This window comes from Manihot esculenta, chromosome 2, assembly GCF_001659605.2.
Source record: "Manihot esculenta cultivar AM560-2 chromosome 2, M.esculenta_v8, whole genome shotgun sequence".
NCBI lineage: Eukaryota > Viridiplantae > Streptophyta > Magnoliopsida > Malpighiales > Euphorbiaceae > Manihot > Manihot esculenta.
In genome coordinates this window covers 1,412,627-1,434,797 of record NC_035162.2, presented here as the reverse complement: position 1 = coordinate 1,434,797, position 22,171 = coordinate 1,412,627, and the positions used below count along the sequence as shown (strand labels likewise).

The following is a 22,171-nucleotide window of genomic DNA, read 5'->3' as shown; positions in this document are numbered from 1 at the left end:
TTACTAAAATATATTACATGGCCCAAAGGGGCAGAGGGTACAAGTACGGACTCAAAACATAAAAACTAACTCCCAACCCAATGTTACCCAATGCAAATTATCAACCCAGCCTAGCCCATATTACAACTAAAGAACCCAGTAGCACTTAGAGCAGGCGCTCCGCCACCTCAACCAACTGCCACCACTGTAACCCATTTCAATCCTCCAGTTCCACACACAAACAACTTTAAAAAGGAAGCTAAATAGTCCTAAGCATTCTCTGCTACAAACTCCAACAAGCAACAACGGAGGAAATAGATAAAGCTTGTTGCCTTATCATGATTGTACAATCTCTGGCTAAGCTCAGAAAGAAACAGATTCGGAAGGTTTGATGGGACCAAGCTCGCCCGCATCTCACTCTTATATAGCCTGTAGCCTAAGAGAAGCCAAATCTGGACAGAATGGTCGATCTATCCCCGGAACAGAGAGCTTTGAACCCATTCCAAAAGAGACCTCAGCTACATATCAATGCCAGAGCCTTCTTCCAAGAAAATACATGGATCTACAAGCAGAAGCAACCCAAAAAACGAAAAAAAAAAAAAAAAAGACAGAAAAACACCATCTAGAAGATGGAGAGAGATTGACAAAACCAAGCATTATCTATGACAAACAATCCTTTCGACAGGGTTAAACAACGGTTTCGATTCTTTTAAATTTAAAGAGAATATGCTTATATTAAATTCAAGTTAAATTTCTATAGAGAATTCATTATTATTAAAATAAATTTCATTCTTTGATTGATAGACTAAAAGAGGAAATCAAGCAGGCATCAACATAAGCCCAATTACAAAACCAGAGCCGTAAATATAAAGTGGAACCATTTCTGCGTCCATATGCATTCATACACACGGCCTAAGAAACATACGTGCCACCAATAACGGAGAACAATCTTCCCACATCCGGTGCCATTGAAGCCTATTTCTCTGTGCAAAGGCCATGCATGGCAAACCACCAAGGATCTCGCAAGGCAGTGATTGCTGTGCAATCCAAGGTCCGTTAATTGATGCTATGAATGGTATCTCAACTACAGTACAAAAAGGAAAGAAAAAGAAAAAGAAAGGGGAAAATGGGGTTGGTGTTTCACAAACGATTAAGCCATTAGAAAGCAAAACTTGAAGCTTATTTGCGCCTTCTGTTGGTGACCAACTCTGGATTGCCTTTTCTCATCATGGCTACAAACTCCTCATAGTTAATTCTTCCATCCTGTAAAGAAGTTCAGGATTAATGTCATGGTGAATAGTTTAGAAACAAACAGATTTTAGTAAAAATGGAACTGTTTGCTTCCGTCCTAATCCTAAAGGAAAAGTCCAAGAAATAAGAGAAAAGCAAGAAATATACATTGTCGGTGTCAACTTCTGCAATGATTTCCTTTATTGTTTTTGTGTCCCCCATATTATATTCCTTAAGAGCATGCTCCAACTCTTCCATTGTGATGTACCTACAATGAGGAAAAGTAAATGATATTTCTCACACAACAACATGGGGATAAGTTCCGAGTAGCACAATAAGTGGCAAGAAAGTTGAATGAGATTTACCCGCTTTTGTCCTTGTCAAAATACTCAAAAGCCTTGTATAAGTGGTCTTCTCTTTCCACTCTATTCATGTGCATAGTAGCTGTTATAAACTCAATGTAATCAATCGTTCCATTTCCATCCACATCGGCCTGAAAAAACAGTGAAGTTCATCAGTTGAACCATTGAATGCATCAGTTTGAACTGTGATCCAGAGTGCCAGAGAAAACCAAAGAAACAGGCAATTGATGGAGGGAGAGAGAGATTGGAAGCAAAAGTTCAACTACTAAAATGAATGGACATTTTACAAGACGAAATAAACTCCTCAGACTATAATAGATAATCAAATATGGTCCTGGGGATTGTTAATTAGCCAAATCCCATGATGGTTCGTCAATTGCTCAGAATTGGACAAGTTTTTTATGAAGTTTAAGCATGCACACTTGTAATAATGTTGATCATAAAAGCGCAGGATAATGTAACACCTTCATTCATCAAAATCATCAATATCATGAATCTAGCGAAGATTTCCACACCAATTCTTAATCCTGCTGACTTCCATTTTCTAAATCCTGATATGGAAATTTGGGATTCACTTTGGGACAAGAATATTTTAGGACTGGACAGCAGTTGAAAAGATGAATTTCTAGGATGATAACTGTCAACATCTTCTCCGTACTTCTGTCAAATGGGTAGCTTTCCAAGTACAAACTAAGCTAATGCAGTATAAAAATTACAAGAAGATAAGACATATTACCGCTTCCATTAATTGCCTCACTTCAGACTCAGAAAGCTTGGTACCCAATTTTGGAAGACCTGCTTTCAACTCTTCATAAGTGATTGTTCCACTGTTATCTGTGTCCATGGATTTGAACATTTCCTTCAAGCCCATAATTTCTTCCTCAGAAAGGTTTTCAGCAATTACCTGGAAAGAGAAGAAAGTAATTGTCACTTGGTTATTATTGTAGACTGGATGATAAATGACAATACTGATGCTCTGTAAACTAATGGAACCGAAGAAGATTAAGCCTTCAACAAAATTTGTGGCTTGCTTTGAGATATTTCAGGTTGTTTAGAATTTTCATTTACTTAGGCGCCATGTCAACAAAGAAGGTGAATATTTTCTAGCTTACCTGCTTGTAATATTTTCCTTTTGCTCTTATGTTTAAGTTGATAACATATCATCTCACCTTGTCTTTTACTCTTTAAATGATCTTCAATGCTAAAAATGATAAATAAACAAAAAAAAAACTGTAACATATTTAACAGTATAAGACAACTCACCTTTAGAGCTACCTTTTTAAGTTTATTCATTGCTCTGAATTGTTTCATTCGAGTTAACACAGCGATATCAAGCGGCTTATCAGATGCATCACCATCTTCTCGCATCCATGGATGATCTGCAATGCATTTTCAATCTCATCAAGCCTCATTCCTCATTTATAGAAATCAAGTTGCTTACAGTTAGACAAGTTGAAATGAACAGTACATAATAAAAATCATATTGGCAGTTCTCAAGCTCAAATCAACCTAAGAAGCTAAACATATTTTGCTCATCACACAAGCATGAAGTAGTTATAAGATACAGGTTGAAAGCATGGATATATTGTAACACATAGGAAGCTTGAATCATTGGTTACTTGGTCAAATTATGACAAGCAAAGATGTTGAGTACCAAAAAGCAACACAAGCCTTCATGCAATCTAAGGAAAATGAGATCAAAGGTTGAACTGCAAGGTAAGCACGTTCAAAAGTTTCAAGAGCTCTTCTCTTGGAAATAACTCCTCTCTAGACAATATTTCCAAAAACAGAACTTACTTAGGACTTCTACTGCTGAAAGTCGATCCTTAGGATCAGCTCTTAGCATCTTCTTCACAAGATCTTTAGCGCTGCTTGAAATGGAAGGCCATGGGTCAGATGAGAAATCAAGATGTCCCCGGAGAACAGAATCAAATATTGCCTGTTCAGTCTCTGCATGGGCAAGAGAGGGCTGACTTTATAAGGAAGAAGAAGACGAAAAAAAGTAAGTAAAAAGTAAATAAATAAGAGATGTGATATGGATCATGAATATTAACCACAATTGGAACTCTTTTATATAAGCTTAATTTAAAATCAGCAACAAGCCAACAATTTATGTTCAGTCTAATGTCTACCCCATAATAGACTGGGACTTCATCGAATATACCACCTGTATGGCATCAACATCATGTTATTCATCCAGCATTAAGTAACAAAGGACTTACCTCCCCAAAAGGGAGGGACCCCACAAAGAAGAATATACAGTATGACCCCAGCACTCCAAATATCACACTCTGCTCCATATTTTCGATGTAGTACTTCAGGAGCTACATAATATGCACTTCCAACAAGGTCTTTAAATACATCACCTGCAATCACGCATAGACGGTAGAGTTCAATCCCATCACCAATATGCCCTCAAAACTAATAGTGAAAAGGAAATGCTTTATAATCATAAGAAAGGAGGATGCTTTCATATTCTGAATTCAATATTCTAGGAACAGAGAAAAACTTACCTAGATCTAGTCCACTTGGATTCAAGACATAATAGGATGATTCAATATGAAAATTAAATGGGATCTATTTGTTTGTGTCTTATTTCCGCCGTGAACTGGGTCTAGGCAAGAATTACACTCTAGGAATAAGACAAAATATGTTTAGCACCAAGTTAAGGCATTGTGTTGACATATTTGTGACCAATAAACTCCTGAGAAGTTAACTCAGTGATGTTTCATAGCAACCGTCGTAAGCCATAAACATGAGATAGGGCCAGTGGCAAGGACAGAATACATAGGAAATGCAGTCCTTTCTAAGAAAAAAAGATCGGATACTGTAACACTTGAATTATTATCAAGACTCGCCCTTCCCACAACAGGGAGAGTCTCAGCACCAATAAGCCCATCATATCTCCATTGCGCCTGTAATTACGGAATCACCAAACCATTTACTGGCAACATCCCTTATCGAGCATCCGGCGATAATGTCCAGATTATTGAAAAATCTTATATTCATTACCACCATCTTACAGTATAAAAAAAATAATCATAAAAACAAAAGTACGTTATTGTCTAATACAACTCAAGCTCTAAACGCTCTAAATGACTTGAGTCTCGGAGATATTGACTTGAGTCATTGACTTGAGTGTCGGAGTGTGGACACCCACCACCACTTCAACCACTTCTCGTTCTTGTTCTCATTCTCTTCCTTACAGATTCTATCTAATCACAGCGCAAAGCATAATAACTCCATTCTGACCACGTCATGGATCTAATTTTCTGTAACATCACTCAGCAGTAAAATCTGATTGATACTTTACACCTCACTCATACTAGAAATTACCTCTAAGCTTTCTATTCTTAAGGATATCCAAGGATTTAGAGCAGCAACACATTTATTATTTGTCGATTGCCAATAAACTTTCATTTTCATAATATTAGTCTTTCAAGTCAAAGAAAAGATAAGAACATACAAGTAGAGTGATATACCTCTCTCTTAACCATACGTTATCCAGATTTTCAACTAACCACACAGTACCCTTATCATGCATGTTAAGCGGTTAAATTTAGGGTCCAAACTCTAAAAAAGTGAAGCCATAGTCACCATCCTCACTGCTGAATAAGGAATGAAAAACATAACTCAAAGAATAGACCTTTGAATCAATAAGACAGCTAGAAGCCAAAGCACCTTGTGTGACGAGAAGAGAAGAAAATGGAGAGAGAGCCTCATTAAATCAATGGCTTATTTCCGTTTCAGTTGTTAATATGAATATTGTTTTTGGTTTAATCATTTTTCGGTTAAAGAATCACCGAACCTTAAGTATCTAACCGCAAAGGACTCCACAGGTAACACCAAAACTCACCTGGCTTAAAGAACACAGAGAGACCAAAATCAGTAGCCTTCAAAGGGGAATTTTCATCGGTACTCAAGAAAAGGAAATTCTCAGGCTTCAAATCCCTATGTATAACTCCCATGGAATGACAATTATGCACGACAGTCACGATCTGCCTACACAGATTGGCTGCTGCCCTCTCTGAATAATGACCTTTTGCTATGATCCGGTCAAACAACTCCCCTCCCGCGCATAGTTCCATCACCAAGTTCACCGAGTGCTTATCCTCATATGCTCCCTTAAGCTCAACTATATTCCTATTGCAAAAGATAGAGAGGGAACTGAAATTCTCATCTTTACCTCAAACTGATAGAAAGATAATCTGTACAATATTTTAACAACGGATTGACCTGTGACCAGTGAGGTGGTGCATGATCTGGACCTCCCGGCGGATGTCTTCAATGTCATCGCGGTTGATGAGTTTGCGGGTGGCTATAGATTTGCAGGCGAACTGCAGCTTGGTTTCCTTGTGGGTAACGAGATAGGTGACTCCAAACTGGCCACGACCCAACTCGCGGCCGAATGTGTATGTGTTGCGGACATCCTCCATGGGACGACCGAGGACTCGGCCGACGGCGGGATTTGCGGAGGAGGGGCGATTGGTGGGTTGTAGTGAATGCGGTGGTGGATGGCGAGGCGGGGGAGAGGCAGATGGTGGGTAGACCGTGATGCCATTGGAAGGAGGAGGAGGGCGGGATGCGGCGGAAGGGTCAGAGGCGTTGGCGGAGAAGGTGGAGGGGAGACTGCTGCTGCTGCAGTTGCCCATCTGGTTTGGTCAAATGAAGTCAGATGAGAGAGAAAGATGGATAGAGGAAGGGACAGCGGGAAGCGCGTAATTGAGAGAGGAATTGCTGGGGGGAGACTTTTACGGTGCTTTGTCCAAAGGACGGAAGAGCGCGTGTGTTTAGCATAGTGGCTTTGGTGGATGTAGGTCATCTCGCTTGAAGACTTTTTATTTTTATTATGCAAGTTAAATAAAATAAACTGAAGTAAAAATATTTATATAAAATAAATTTAACATAATAATAATAATAAATTATATGTAGTTCATAAAAATGAAAATATTATGTTTTTGTGTATGTATATATAGCATAGCACAACATATGTTTTTTTTTTTTTTCTGTTAATCGGGAGAACGTTTAGGAATTTCGGGACGGTTTTTATAGAAATCAAAATTAAAATTGAAAATTAATTTTTTAAATCTTTTGAAATTACAATTAAAATTAAATTTAGTATAATTTTATATATTTTTAATTTTAATTTAATTCTAATATCAATTTTAATTTTTCAATTTCTATAATAAAATTTAAATAAAATTAATTAAATATTTTTACATGTTATTAATATTATTTATATCAAAATAATAATTCTTATATTTTAACTTTAAAATAATATCAAATATCTATAATAGTATATTAAATTTTTATTTAACTATATTAAAATACTAAATAATTAAATATAATATTTGAAATTCTTAAAAAATTATAAATAAAAATCTCTCAATACAGTTTCTAAAAATTTTATTACAATATTTTTATAAAAAATAAATTTTAATTAAATGAGTTTTTATTATTTTTTTAATATATTATAAATTTATTTAATTTATTTTATTTTTTTATATAAAACTATGTGATTTTATATGATAAAACTTTATAGAATTTAAAATTATGTAATTCAACTTGAATAATATTTTTAAATAATTAAAATTATTTTAATTTAATTTATTAAATTATATTTTATTAATAGATAATTTAATTAATAATTATATATATATATGAATAATAATAATAATAATTACAAATATATATATAATTAATTTTAATAAATTATATTTTATTAATATAAATTTGTTAACATAGAGATTTAAATAGAATAAATTATAATTAATAAATTAAATTAATTGAATTATATTTTTGTAAATCTTTAATAATTTATTGGTGATAAAATATATATATATATATATATATATATATATATATATATATAACTACTAATGATAATTATAAACACATATATACATATCAATCTATATAATTATTTTAATAATTTATATTTTATTAATATTAAAGTAACATATGTGTATCTATTTAGATAAGACGAATTTTAGTTAATTATATTATTATAAATATTTAATAATTAAAAATATAATAATATTATATTATTATATATATATATGAATAATAATTATAATTACATATACATATATAATTATTTTTAATAATTTATATTCTAATAATATAATTCTATTAGTATGTATATTATATATATGTACACTATTTAAATATAATAAATTATCGTCAATTAATTAAATTAATTGAATAATATAATAAAAATATTTAATAATTAAATAATATTAAAATTTATATTTATAATTTTATTGAAATTATATAATATATAAAATAAATAAAATTATATATTAAAATTATAATATCAATATAAATAATTTAAAAATATTTATATATATATATATACAACGGTTTGATTTTAATATGATTTTTAATAAAAAAATTAAAATTAAAATCAAATAATTAAATAAATTTAATTTAATATGATTCGATTTCCACGCATTAATTTTTTTAATTTAATTTTAAATTTCAGTTCAGTTTGAAATTTAAAAAATCATACTAAACATTATGTAATCATATCATTTAATTTATGTAAAATTTAATTTTTAAGAAATAATTTAAATATATTAAAAAAATTACTTTTTTTATACTAAATAAAATATTTTTAAATTTCTTTTAAAAATCGAGTAAAAATACTAACTAAACAAATATAATTTCAAATACTTCTTAAAAACTTTAAATTATCTAATGAAAGTACCCACCACTAAATAAAGCTTTAGTAATTTCACTTCTTTTACTCATAGCGGGTCATATTGAGTCAGCGTTTGATGGCATGCTTGCTATAGTGGGTTTGGAAATAAAAAAAAATACATAATAATATTATTATTTAATAGAGTGTAATTTATAAATCCTTTATTCACGGGATGGAAACCTCCCATAGATCCAATAGCTGAAATCCTTTAGTTATTACAATTATTATTTAACAAAGAAATATTAAAAAATAACTGCGTTTGCCGGGAGTCGAACCCGGGTCTATTGCTTGGAAGGCAATTATCCTAACCGTTGGACTACAAACGCTGTGCGTTAATTATTATCAATATTTTTCTAAATTTAGTGCTAAAGTTTCTATTTCATAAAAGCAAATATACAAAACCAAGCTTGTAAAACTTCCCAACTGGAACAAGTTTGTGGATTTTGCTTTCAGTGTCAACTACACACACATCAGGGGCGTAGATCTGTTTTCTCCCCATTTGCATGAGAGAAGTGCAAAAGTTACTTGCCATTTGTAATTGTAGCGCTGTTGAAACATTTTTAGATAAGGGCATCCAATTCCACGGTGTGTTGGGTAAATGGTTATGCATTTGAGTTGGGGAGTTCCTGCACAACATGATCATCTTCTGTTCTTGCACTTGAAAAAATCTGGGTTCCCATCAGATATTTTTATTATTTTAATGCTTCCAAGTCAAGAAAAGTTAAATTAGAGAAGACAATTCAAGGCAATACCAAAATTATTCCAAAGAAAAAAAAAAAAAAAGCTTATTCATTTTGTCTATTCTCTCTTGTATCTCTCCTTCCTCACATACTATAATTTTTTTCTTATGGTTAGTGATAAACAAGTTCTAGTGCTTCCTTTACAGTATATGGTTTAATGCATCTCCACCATCAATGCCAATTTTCAACCTCACATTATCACATCAAAACTGAAGATGCAAAAACACTTGGGCTATGTTTGGTACGCCATAATGCAATCAAAATTTCTATTGAATCTCAATAGAAAGTTTGCTTGCATTATGTTGTATTACGGCATACCAAACATAGTGATTAATCACAAAAGATGTGATTCTACATAGATAATCCACCATTCAGATGTCTTAAATGATGGTCAGATATACCAATTATAAGATAAGAAGGCATCAGTAGCTGCTCAGGAAAAGGCAAGTTTTCTCCTGTAAATTGAGAGGTTGGTGTACAAAGACAATCGGGATTTGACAAAGCATTTGCACCGTAAAGAACAATTTAGAGAAATAAGATTGGATGCACAAAAATTGTGAAAGGAGCAAATTCCATTGGCAGACAGTAATTTCTCTAGTCCGTTTCCAACAGAGGAAGACAATCTGGAAAGGCTGAAAAGGGAGAATAAACAGCCAGCGCATATATATATAATAAATATAATTTATTATCTTTATTATTATAATTTATATATGACTTTTTAATTTCTTATTAGCATCTAAGATAAGTTGCATGGATTCTTACTAGTCAACTCAACCCTCTTGTATAAATAGAAATTAGATGAAAACCATTCAAATATTGAAATTTTTTTATTTAAATGATTTTTCCTTTCCACTGCTGGAAGCACACTGTTGCTATCCCGTCTATAACGATTGAAATTTAGTAAATTTTATTTTTTTAAAAATATAATTCAATCTAATATTGAATATTAATAATATATGATAATAAATACTAAAATTTTTAATTTTTTTTATACAATTAAATTTGCTGATACATGGTTTTGTACTTGATTAATATGCGAGATCTTTAAATTTTTTACTTTAGAATTAAAAATCATACATATTAGTTGGATTTCTCATTATTCTCGACGGTTATCTTCTTTGTTTTATGATAATAAGTTGCATATTTAATTAATAGTTTTTTCTTATATTATTTTGAATTTCAAGATACAAAATAAGAGATTATGATCTACTCTCCATCAATCAAAAATGAGAAAATATTTTGTTTCTCTTAATCGTGATGAATTTATATAAAAAATGTATTATTTTATAAAATAATTATTATTTTATAAAATAACTTTATATTATCTTGTATAATAATAATAAAAAATATTTTAATATTTGCACAATGTGCCAGCAAACGACTAGTTTAAAATAATTCATGTTGGTATAAACTCAGCTTAATTATTATAATTAAGGAGCAGTAAGCACATAATTATATCAGTTATCCTTCAGCAGATGAATATACTTATGCCATCAGACGAATATATTATATGCTCTATATCTGCCTAGGGAAGGTTTTTCTTTGGTATCAGAATCAAATAATTCAGTTTGTTGCTGCAAAGTTAAATCCTCATTGGCACATTAACATGAGTTTCTGGAAAGACTCACAGTATCTAACATGGCTGGCTGGCTAGTGGCTACTGGACAGTAGTAGTAGGACTTGCATAACTGAGGAAACAGCAGTCAATAAGATTCTAACATATAGAGAATATCATTGAAATTAAAAATCTTCTGGGTTCATAACTTGCATCACCTTTTGGTCAACTGATTCTCTGAAAATTCTCTAATGTTATTTTCATTTCCTTGTGAAAACTAAACAGTTCCCCTGAATATATTCCTCATCTTGAAATTCTTAAGTCATCCTCCATTTGTTTCAGAGATATCAATGCCTTCCAATAGCAGTTGAATTATTCTACTTAACTTAAGATTTAATAGGAAAAATATCAGGAGTTTACATGTTAATTCTAAAGCTTTTAATATGCACTTAGATTTTCCGCCATGACTTATGACAATATAAGTAGAATATAATTGCGTGAGCCATCAATCACACATCTAATTCAAAGAAAAGTCCAGGCATCTATTCTTCTGTGAAGAATTCATTCATGAGATGCATAAACACTATAGGAGAAAAAAAATAGTGACACAAGAAGAATTGTGACAAAGAGAATAATAGCACAAACACTAAGCTGAGATAGTGAAAGCATATACAACACATGAATGAATAGATACCTTAGTATTTACTTTTAGAATAAAATTTTTAACTGAAAAAAAAATACTTCATAAAGTTTGGATAGAGAGGAAGAGCAGCCAAGATAATGATGATGAAGATGAAGTAAAAGAGAGGAAGTGTGTGTTTCTGTTCTTCAATGTAATTATCTCAACTTGTGCATCGCTTAACCTAACAAAGATAAAATATTAGCGCGTGTAGTATTAGTCAAGATAATATTCAATTTATGGAAGAAAGCATGGAGATTTCTTTACATGAGGAGACCCAGCCTTTCCTATTCATATTTCCTTTTACCCTTTCTGGGTAACTTTAAGGAAACAGCTTCATGCAGAATAGAAGAAATAACCATAAGCAAATGGAAGTGAAAATTCTTTTAATCAAGAAAAATGAGAGAAAAAGAAAAGGAAGAATGCCAAGTATTCTGCACCTATACAATGCATTTAACATATTGCATCTCTTGATTGGTTTCTTCACATGTGAATCACTATTGCTGTTTTTTTTCCCAAAAAGTTACAAAGGAGAGAAAGGAAACTTAAGATCTTACTCAGCTGAGATATTTACCACTATTGTTGTTGAGGTTACTGATATGTTACCACTTGCCACTACTGCTATTGCCCTATCATGGTGAAGGTATTTCGGAAGAGCAAAACATGGTGACTGAAATTTGCATGGCCATGCAATTTTAGATTCTAATTCTCTATCTATGCAGCATTATTGAGTTAAGCATCTTTATCTTACGTTGTTTAATTCCATCTGCACTTCTATTTCTGTCATTTATTCTTCTCCTCTATATGCTTTCCTCCCCTAGTTGCACCTACATCTTAGCTTCAGCCTTTCGTCTTTAAATTACAATGCTTTACATGCTCGCATACACATCCCATCTTGAACAACATCAACTCTTCGCATTAGTTCTTCAACTTCACTGGAAGCCTTCATTTCTTCAAGAGCAGGAAGATATAGTTCAAAAAAGCAAGTTAACATCATTTAACAATACAGAAGCTCGAAGCAAGATAAGCTGAAAGATATGAAAGATCTCATACATCACACTTGGTTGGAGAATGAATGGCACGAAGAGTCATTCTGAGATCAACATTCCACAAGGGGCTACCAAAGCCAAGCAGCAAGAAACAGGAAAGCATGCTGGAATTGGAGGATTCTCCTATAAGGCTTGGATGTGGAAGGTGTGGGAATTTGCCAGAGAAGATAGCAACAGAGTGACATTCTCGTTCAAAGTGGGGCTTTCTGTTCTTCTTGTGTCTTTGCTTATACTATGCCAAGCACCTTATGCTATATTTGGCACCAAAATCATCTGGTCCATCCTCACAGTGGTTGTCATGTTTGAATGTACAGTTGGTAAGTATAAGCATTACTCTTATGTGCCACATTCCTTTTCAAAGTATAAGCATTACTCTTATGTCCTACATTCCTTTTCATGTTTATGTTTGTATGCTTACCTGTAAATAAAATGTCAGCATGTGGGTACTTAGAAAGGATATGTTCATATGGAAGATGTAAAAACTAATTTGGCTGTAAATTTCTTTAGGTGCAACTTTCAATCGAGGATTCAACCGAGCACTTGGGAGCTTGCTTGCAGGGATTTTGGCTATTGCAGTTGCTCAGTTAGCTCTATGTAGTGGCAGGATTGCAGAGCCTACTATAATTGGAATTAGCATTTTCCTCATTGTATAGCTTCTAACAAATGCTACAATAAGCTAAAAATAGAATGAAAACCTTTGGCATACTAAAGAAAAGTTAAATCTAAATGCAGGGGCCATTACCCCTTTCGTGAAATTATGGCCATTACTTGTGCCGTATGCGTAGCTTCTAAAAAATTCTAAAATATAAGCGGCACATAGAATGAAAATCTTTAGCATACTGAAGAAAAGTTACATCTAAATGCAGGGACCATCACATCTTTTGTGAGATTATGGCCATCCCTTGTGCCGTATGAGTATGGATTCAGGGTCATACTCTTTACATACTGCTTGATCATAATCTCTGGTTATCGAATGGGGAATCCAATTAGGACTGCAATGGATCGGCTATACTCTATTGCCATTGGAGGGTTTGTAGGAGTTCTAGTGAATGTGTTAGCTTTTCCTATATGGTCTGGAGAGCAATTGCACAATGAGCTAGTCAGCAGCTTTAACTCGGTCGCTGACTCTCTTGAAGGTAAGATAATTATATTGTACATGTTCGTAATCTCCATGGATATGAACAAAACTATGACCAAGTTGCTGGAGGAGCAGGGGTATCAAAACAAACATAAAAATTGAGTAGAAGATCTATATGTGTAGAACTGATATCAAAATATGCATTTCCATGATTTTAGAATGTGTGAAGAAATACTTAGACGATGATGGGTTAAATCATCCAGAATTCTCCAAGACAATAATGGATGAGTTTCCAGATGAGCCTGCTTACAGGAAATGTAAAGCTACCCTAAATTCCTCTATGAAACTCGAATCCTTGGTACGTTGTTATACGTTTATTTGCAAATTTTCCTTTTCCCCAGGACTAGAGAATGCAAGTTTCACGAACTGATTATGGTTCTTGCCGGTTTTATTTGACAGGCTAATTCAGCAAAATGGGAGCCACCACATGGCAGATTTCAACACATCTTCTATCCATGGTCAGAGTACGTTAAGGTTGGAGCAGTTCTACGATACTGCGGTTATGAGGTTATGGCACTTCATGGAGTCCTACACTTTGAGATTCAGGTACTAACTCCAACCTTCTCTTCTATATCTCCCTGTGCATGTGTCTTAATGTGTGTTGTGTGTTTAACGTGCAATTTGAACAATGCTTAATTTATTTATATATCACCAAATGGGTATTCACATGCCTCTCTAACAGAACCAGACCCTAACTGCACCTAATAATGCTGGGAATTGAGGATTCTTCAATAGTTTTTCCCTTTATCCGATTTCTTGTAACAAGAAAATACTAAAAAAGGGAAATGAAACCACGAACTGAACCGCTGAAGAATTATACAAAGCATTTGTTCTTTCGATTGGCTTCCACTAAAGGGTGGATGGCACAAGAAGGTTGACTCAGTGAGTGCTAAGTGGTAACATTATTTAATGTTTAACTTTATTCTTTGTTTCGTAAACGGGATTGCCGCAACAACAAAGCAACAGGATTCATATAATTTGGTTCACAGCATAACTTTCCACTATATTTGGGAGCCCCATCTGAAAATGATCAAGCAAAGTTCGCATCCTCGTGCATATGTGGAGCTCCCAAAATTATCTACAAACGGGAAAAAAAGGAGATGCGAACAAGAGATTCTGCAATAAAAAACAAATGCAAAATATTGATGCGGATTCAAACAGCAGGATGCAAATCAAGAGCAGAAATTTTAATACTGCAGACAAATAGTGACACTTCTGTATTCAATCTATATTCCACATTTTTGTATGCTTATATAATGTAAGGATAAATATAGAGCCGCAAACTACATGAAGCAGAGTTATTGCAAGCCATGTTGGAAAATAAATACCTCATGGTTTTCAGAATCAAAGCAGTAGACACCAGGATAAACTAATTTTTACCCTAGGTATGGAAACTTACTTTGACTCGTTCAGCTTGTTTTCTCCACCTTCTGTTGTTACATTGTGGCTAAGCCAATAAAGTCAGTGATCCAACATAGTAGCAGCAGTGGAGTCCGTTGTTTTTAGCATAAGAAATTAACATAATCCAAAACGAAGTTCAAGAAAATAATTTCATGGTTTTCAGAATCAAAGCAGTTGACTCGATGGGAGAAACTGCCTTTTGCCTTAGGTATGGAAATGACTTGGATTCATTGAGCTTGTTTTCTCCACCTTCTGTTGTTACATTCTGGCTAAGCCAATCCAGTCAAGTTAGTGAACCAATATAGTAATAGCAGTGGAATCTGTAGTTTTTATCATCAGAAATTAACATAATCCAGATACGTCAAAAAAATAATCTGTAAACACTTTACTAACACGTAACTTAAACATGATTCATTTGAATGCTCTTCTTACCTTTTGTAGGCACCTCACAACCTCCGAGTTGCATTCCAGTCAGAAATTCAGGATGCAGCAACCCAGGCTGCAGAACTGGTGAGGAACTTGGGGCAAAGATATTAGTAACATGAAGTGGAGCCTCAAAACCTCACTATTAAAGAAGGTTCACATCTCAACTGAGCGACTACAACATGCCACAGACATGCACTCTTATCTCTTCATATCTAATTCTGAGGCTATTAACAACTCTTACAAACCATTTCTCAAGCCGTCTCATACACATTCAACTACCCTGCATGATATCTCAAATCAATTGCCCGAGCTTGAAGGCAATTGCTTAGTAAAGAACTCAGAAGCACTGAACCAATCTGCATCTTCAGAGACTATCCCACCAGGACAACTGGTGGAGTCTTACCATGAAATGATGAGAAGGCAATCAAGGAGGCTGCATTCATGGCCATCAAGGGAAGTGGATGCTTTTGAAGAAGAGGGAGGGCCCAGAATGAGGACATTAGAGAGCACCGCAGCACAGTCACTTGACACATTCGCTTCCTTGCTTATTGAGTTTGTTGCTCGGCTTGATCGCTTGGTTGAAGCAGTTGATGAGCTTTCAAAGATGGCCAAATTCAAGCATGAGAATTCATAGATGAAGATGTCTGCATATACAGAGATTGATCTGATATTGATTACAAGGAACTTGATCACCTGAAAATAAAGTTCAAATGACAGAAATTAATCAAAGTTGTTAAAGATTAAAGACAATCTCAATCAGGCATAATTATTTGTTGGTCCGCAGGGAAGATGAAAAGGAACTTGGGATGGTGCCAATACGCACTATTTCTTTATTACAGTTGCAGCTAAAATAAGCTTGCGCAAGTTGGGTGGCAGAAATGATAATTAGCTTCATTGACCATAATTTCATCCAGGAAAGAAAATGTGAGGAATTAGTCAACTTCCCAGTTTGGCTTGCCTACTGACTGGTCCAAGTTAGTTCTTCAGTTTTTTTTTTTTGGCAGAAAGAAAGAACAGAAGAAAAGAAAAAGACCAAGATTAAGCTCATAGTTTGACAGAAAATATTTTTCTGTAGTCGAGAGCATAGAGAAATACTAGCTTGATAACTGATCAGTATTAAACCACTGCCTAAAACCATCCGTGTTGATGGCAAAAGTGAAGTGGGAGAGTCCCCAGTTCCCACAGTTATTCAAGCAAAATCTAAAAGAGATATCATGGAGCCGTTCCTTATAATTATACTTGGTAATAAGGTATGACGAAGTCGTAAGTTTTGAATTTGTCCCATAACCCAATTACCAGGAGAAATTTACCTCTTTCCTTGCATAGCGGATAACCTCAACATTTGTGGAAATTCCACGCTGCGTACGTAGAATGAAGGCATGGCAGGATTTTCATATTCAAGATTTGAGGGGAACAAAATGTCTGTTAGAGAAACTTTGACGATGTATCAAAGGGAAATACTTCCATTAGAAAAGCTCAATTTTAATAACCTGAGGATCATCTTTCCAGCTTCCTTCGCCAGCATGGAAAACACAACTGTTAGAGCATCATGCTGCTGAAGATGCAGAATGGCGAACACCTGATGTGCCTCTAGAAATCCGTATATATGCAACGGCTGCTGAATTTTGAACTCTGCACATACTCTCGATCTTTTGGGTGGATTTATTCCACTCTTGGATACGCAATTTCACGAGTCTTTTCATTTGGATTTGAAACTGTAGCGCTTCTCCTTCAACAGATTGAAAGAACAGACGGATCGCTTAAACAGACCTTTTTTTTCCCTTTTTTTTTGACAAAGGAAATATTTTCCTGTAGAGCGAAAACACATACCATCGGGCGGAAAATTTTTCATTTCGATAGAAAAAGACATGGAAACTTTTCCCTCCAGACTCAAATTGTTCCCATTTGTTGCCCTTTGTTTAACTTAAAAGAGTACTGCTCCAGAAAACCCTTGATTCTATTTCCCCTATCTTAATTGCTGTTACGAAAAGTACATATAGATAAGTGAACCTCAATCAGTAGAAAGCAGAAACATTAATTTTGATAATTCTGCAATCTCAGATCAATTCAAACTCGATATTCAAAATCACTTTTCTAATTTTAATGTGAGAAATTAGGTGTAAATTCACATGGAAGACCAATAAACAAAAATAAAGTTGATTAATCAATCAAACCATAAATTGTGGACGCTCTGGAAAATACAGACACGAAGAAAATAAGGCATAACGTTAAAGCATCTTATAACCAGTAATAGAACTCGATTACTAAACAGTGAACACATAAATCAGTGGTAAAGATGATACACTAGACAGATTTATTAATGCGAGAACGTTTGACAAACTGACTGAGACTTTACAGGCAATAACCTGTGTAAACAACGACCAGCTGAACATATGCAGGTATTTACAGGGGAGAACACCACAGACATGATTCAATGCTAAGTCCTACTCGTACTTGATTTATCCAAATTATCACACAAGGATGGTCGAAGCTCTTATACCTTTCTTGCCATTTGAACAAATGAATAAGAACAAGCTCAGAACAGCAACAGACTAAAACACAAACTTAGACAGAACCTACACCCAACTCTGAGGCATCATGTAAGATTTCCTTGACTCTGATGAATCACCATTTATAATTTGGCTGCTGCTTGAGCCAATGCCTGAACCACTTGCCAGCATTGCCATCAAACTTCCACCATGCACTCTGCCTTCTGGTATAAAGACTGAAATCGTTGGTAAGCCTGGTTCCCCAACAGGGATCTGGACATTTGGGACACCTAAAGTTTTCATATCAGAAGTAGCTATGCTTGCTGAAGCCCCAATATTAGTTCCCATCTTCACAATATCCACACTCATATCCTCAGCAATGACAGCCTTTTTCATCTTCTCATTCTCACTAACATGGGGTTCCTGAATGATGGGTCCTAGAGTAACACCACCATGAACCCTCTTATCCTGCACCAGGCCACTATGAAGTGCACAGAGACCAGTCTTACCCCTTGCAAATGAGTTGCATGGACCAGTAGGCTGGACTCCATATTCTGATCCAGGATGACCCCAAGAACATCTCTTCCCCCCACCATGTGCCTTGCAGAAATCTGTGCTGCCCTGGGCACTTTTGCCGCACCCTTCAAACTTGCATCTTTTTCCACCACCATGACGAACACAAAAATCTGTTCTTCCTCTCGCACTCTTGGTGCATTCAGGTACAGAACATCTCTTACCACCCCCGTGCGCAACACAGAAATTGGTCCCTCCATGAACGCTTTTTGTACAAACACCAACACCTTGGAAGGCACATCTTTTCCCACCCCCATGGCCCTTACAAAAAGGTGTGCTCCCTTCAGCACCCTTGGTGCATCCTGGAGCTGTGCAGCGTTTTCCACCACCATGTGCTTTGCAGAACATTGTGCACCCTTGCGCTCCTTTTGTGCATCCTGTGGCTTGGCATCGACGACCACCTCCATGTGAAATGCACAAGCCTGAGAGGCCTTCAGCACTTCTTGTGCAATTTTCTTTCTGACATCTCTTTCCACCACCATGCCGAATGCACAATCCTGATTTCCCTCTCGCAGCCCGAGTGCAACCATCATGACTGCATCTTCGACCACCACCATGGGCAATACAAAAGTCTGTGCGACCTTCTGCACTTTTTGTGCAACCAAGAAATTCACATCTCCGGCCACCACCATGGGCCTTGCAGTACACAGTTCGGCCCTCAGCTCCCTTGTGGCAGCCTGGTTTCTGACACCTTCTGCCACCACCATGAGAAATACAACGGCCAGAAGCACCCCTGGCTCCCTTTCCACATCCCTCAACCTGGCACATCTTGGAACTAGAGCTGCGTTGATGTGCCTGCTGCCGCTGTGTTATCCCAGAAGTACAGGTGACTGAACTTTTTGGCACTGTTATCGCACTTAAGGAGAGGTCTGGAACATTGGGGGTAGGATCACAAGTTCTTTGAACCTGGTTCGGAAAAAGGTTAGCCTCTTTGTTCTGTGTCATGAGTAATGTAATCCCTGTTTTCCAACTACAGGATGTTGATCCTTCATTCACATTTGAAGCCCCAACAACAGTAAGTGGCATCTCCATGCAAAATTCAAGTGGAGTGGAGTTTGGATGTGGATACACACTAGTAATGTCAGATTCAGATAGCCCAGTAGACAGACTCAACTCCAGATCAACCTTGGTATGCAATTCCAGTTCTTTAAGATTTGAACTAGCAGATTTCTTTGGGCTGGACATCTTCTCATTGCCCAAATGGAGGGAAAAGTCCAACTCAAGATCCATTGACGACTCCTCGTCAGTTTCCTTGGCTGAAGACATTGTAGTGCAAGCAGTTGCTGAACTCCCCTTGCTGTCCGAGGAACTTGATGAGCGGCCTAGCCCAAGAGATAGTGAAGAGCCAACACATTGACCCATGGATCTGTCCATCAAATTCCATTTCCGTTTAATCCCCTTTGCTGGAGACATGTAAGTGACTGAAGAACCAGGGGAATCGAGCCGTAAGACAGTATCTGCACTATATTCAGCCACAGGTCCTCCAACTTGCACTGAACTACCCATCTTGAATGGGTTTGAGGGATAATTAGAAGCAAAGCCCAAGTTCTGAAACTTGTTCTCCATAAAACAATGATTAAATTCCAAATCGACTTCCAAAACCTAATATCACTCTCAATGAACAGACACCTGACTTCTGGGATCAAGAAATTTAGCAACAAAACTAGGGTTAGATGTCTCTTAAAGAGAACATCCCACCCCCGCTCACAAATCCAGAAGTATCACAGCGGTCCATTTTCTTGTAAATTTATGGCAAATTGGGTGGTTAGTTGCAACTGAGGAGAACAAATCCGAATAGAATGAATTCCTTCATAACAGCTTTAAAGCTTCCAGCCATTCTGTAGTTCATACAACATGAACAAGAAAGTGAGTGCATAAATTTATATAGATAGAGAAAGATTAAAACACACAGTCTTCTATCATCTATTATCCCTCAAAATTTCAACAGCTATCAATTCCAGAAAATAACTGGCATTTTATTGGATCAAACAGGATTGCAATATAAAATACAGCAATGAAATTTCTCATAGAAATGCAAAGTGAAAATAAGAAACAGAAATAACTAAAAATAAAATATCAATAGCAAAACAAGTTACTGCTTAAATTGCCACTAAACCAGTGCCAAAAGCTAACGCTTAATCACAAAACCAAAGAACATGCTCAATCTTCTAGCTCTTGACAACAAAGACAGACACACACACACAGAGAAAAGGAGAATATATATATATATATATATATATATGACAGCTAAACAAGCTACAGAATGGCGAATATGGGAATCCACATACGAGATAAGCAATTACGCTCAATTATATAGAAATCATGAACCCAAGTGCAACATGAAGGATGGAGCTTAACTGAACTACAAAAATAACAACTAGAAAAAATATACACAGAACGAATTATCTGTTCTAATGATAAGAAAGTAAAAGAAGCCATAAGCAAAGATTTTGACAAAACTTTCAAGAGGCAAATTTTTACAAAAACTTTCATTTAGTCCTCACAAGTATAGAATCTTAGATTCGTAAAGAAGAAGGACCTCAAAGAAAAGAAACCTCTTTTTCTCAATTTTCTCGTTTTCCAACAACTTCTCAGCAGTCAAACAGAGCATGAGACCCAAGAATTTCGATTTAAAACTTGAATTCTAATAACAAATATTAATACTCAAAAAGAAACAAAGAGGCAAATAAAATGGTACGATGCAGCAGGCGGGATAAAAAAAAATTGGAAAGAAAAATCGCGTGAATCAAGGAGATTACCTCATAATTCGATAAAAATAGATGAAATAATCGGTGACATGGAAGTGTACGGATCTATGGATGGGGGCTTTCAGGGCTTAAGGGCGGCGGCGACGTAGGCGGGGACGAGGCGGAGAGTAAGAGAAAAAGCGAGAGAGAAACGCAGGGACACGAGGAAAGAGGGAGAGAGTGTGGGGTGGAAATAACGAATATGATGGAGGGACTGTGCACGTGCCAAAACTGTGGGATTTTACACTACTTATCATTCTTTACTTGGGGGAAAAATAAATAAATGGAAACCTACTTTGTTCACGATATTTTTATGCTTTCACTTTTTTTTTAATTACAATTTATGGATATTTATATTTTTAAAATTAAATATTTAAATTTTTTATAATTAATAAATTTTTCTATTTATTTTATCATTAAAAATATAAAATTATTTTTATTATTTTTTTAAATATATAAATTACATTTAAAATTTTAAATTAAATAAATTAAAAATATAAAACCATCTTTATTATCTTTTTAAATATATAATTATATTTAAATTTTTAAATTTTAATATAATTAATAAATTAATTTTTATATTTTTAAAAATATATACTTATTAGTCTGTTATAATTTATTATAATTTAAATATTTTTACTTTTTATTTTTTATTTAAAATAATATTTAAATTTTTATTTATAATATCTTATTTAATTAAATTTAATATTTTTATTATTAATGTTTTAATATTTATAATTTTAAAATTTAAAAAAAATACTCACAATTTTAATTATTTTTAAATAATATTAAATAATTTTAAGTAAATTATAAAATTTTATAAAAAATATTTTAATAAAAAATTTTAATGCCATAAAAAATTTAATCATTCACTAATTAAATTAATATTTATAATAAATAAAAAAACTCTAATTTTAAACGAATTAAATATAAAAAAATTTAAAATTTTAATTTTAAAAATACAATAATAAAATTTAAAAACTAAAATAGTCTACATAATATAAAATTATTTATCTATATTAAAAAAAATTAAGTGTTCATGAGTATTTTAAATATTTAAAATATTTATTCTATTTTTTACCGGTTAATTAATAAAATTA

General features: G+C 34.4%; 3 protein-coding genes and 1 non-coding gene across 4 annotated transcripts; 1 reads left to right on the top strand and 3 right to left on the bottom strand.

Moving 5' to 3' along the window:
- Positions 1 to 750: 750 nt before the first annotated feature.
- Positions 751 to 6,344, bottom strand: LOC110609991 (calcium-dependent protein kinase 1). The gene is made up of 9 exons (XM_021749843.2): positions 5,808 to 6,344; positions 5,428 to 5,714; positions 3,794 to 3,937; positions 3,369 to 3,521; positions 2,835 to 2,950; positions 2,308 to 2,475; positions 1,575 to 1,702; positions 1,378 to 1,477; positions 751 to 1,242 (listed from the first exon to the last, which is right to left on the bottom strand). The coding sequence occupies exons 1-9, from the start codon at positions 6,221 to 6,223 to the stop codon at positions 1,159 to 1,161; spliced, it is 1,596 nt and encodes a 531-aa protein (XP_021605535.2). The 5' UTR covers positions 6,224 to 6,344; the 3' UTR covers positions 751 to 1,158.
- A 2,184-nt stretch (positions 6,345 to 8,528) lies between these two features.
- TRNAG-UCC lies at positions 8,529 to 8,600 on the bottom strand. The gene has a single exon. It is a non-coding gene; the product is annotated as a tRNA-Gly (tRNA).
- A 3,172-nt stretch (positions 8,601 to 11,772) lies between these two features.
- On the top strand, positions 11,773 to 16,272 carry LOC110608734 (aluminum-activated malate transporter 9). The gene is given in 7 exon segments (XM_021748018.2): positions 11,773 to 12,614; positions 12,805 to 12,944; positions 13,148 to 13,433; positions 13,594 to 13,733; positions 13,835 to 13,981; positions 15,278 to 15,358; positions 15,360 to 16,272. Coding segments are annotated over 7 exon segments (1,626 nt in total). The 5' UTR covers positions 11,773 to 12,319; the 3' UTR covers positions 15,897 to 16,272.
- Positions 16,273 to 17,548: 1,276 nt separating this feature from the next.
- On the bottom strand, positions 17,549 to 21,318 carry LOC110608957. Its single transcript, XM_021748235.2, has 2 exons — positions 21,084 to 21,318; positions 17,549 to 20,162 (listed from the first exon to the last, which is right to left on the bottom strand). Exon 2 carries the CDS (start codon positions 19,888 to 19,890, stop codon positions 17,839 to 17,841), a length of 2,052 nt encoding a protein of 683 aa, XP_021603927.1. The 5' UTR covers positions 19,891 to 20,162; positions 21,084 to 21,318; the 3' UTR covers positions 17,549 to 17,838.
- Between the last annotated feature and the right edge of the window lie 853 nt (positions 21,319 to 22,171).

What these genes read in the sequence shown, in the direction of transcription:
- LOC110608957 (XM_021748235.2), bottom strand. Translation starts at nt 19,890, where the DNA reads ATGGAGAACAAGTTTCAGAACTTGGGCTTTGCTTCTAATTATCCCTCA.
- LOC110609991 (XM_021749843.2), bottom strand. Translation starts at nt 6,223, where the DNA reads ATGGGCAACTGCAGCAGCAGCAGTCTCCCCTCCACCTTCTCCGCCAAC. An exon ending in CACCACCTCACTGGTCACAG is followed by an intron (nt 5,715 to 5,807) that starts GTCAATCCGTTG and finishes CTTTTGCAATAG; the next exon opens with GAATATAGTTGAGCTTAAGG. An exon ending in TTTGACAAGGACAAAAGCGG is followed by an intron (nt 1,478 to 1,574) that starts GTAAATCTCATT and finishes TCCTCATTGTAG; the next exon opens with GTACATCACAATGGAAGAGT.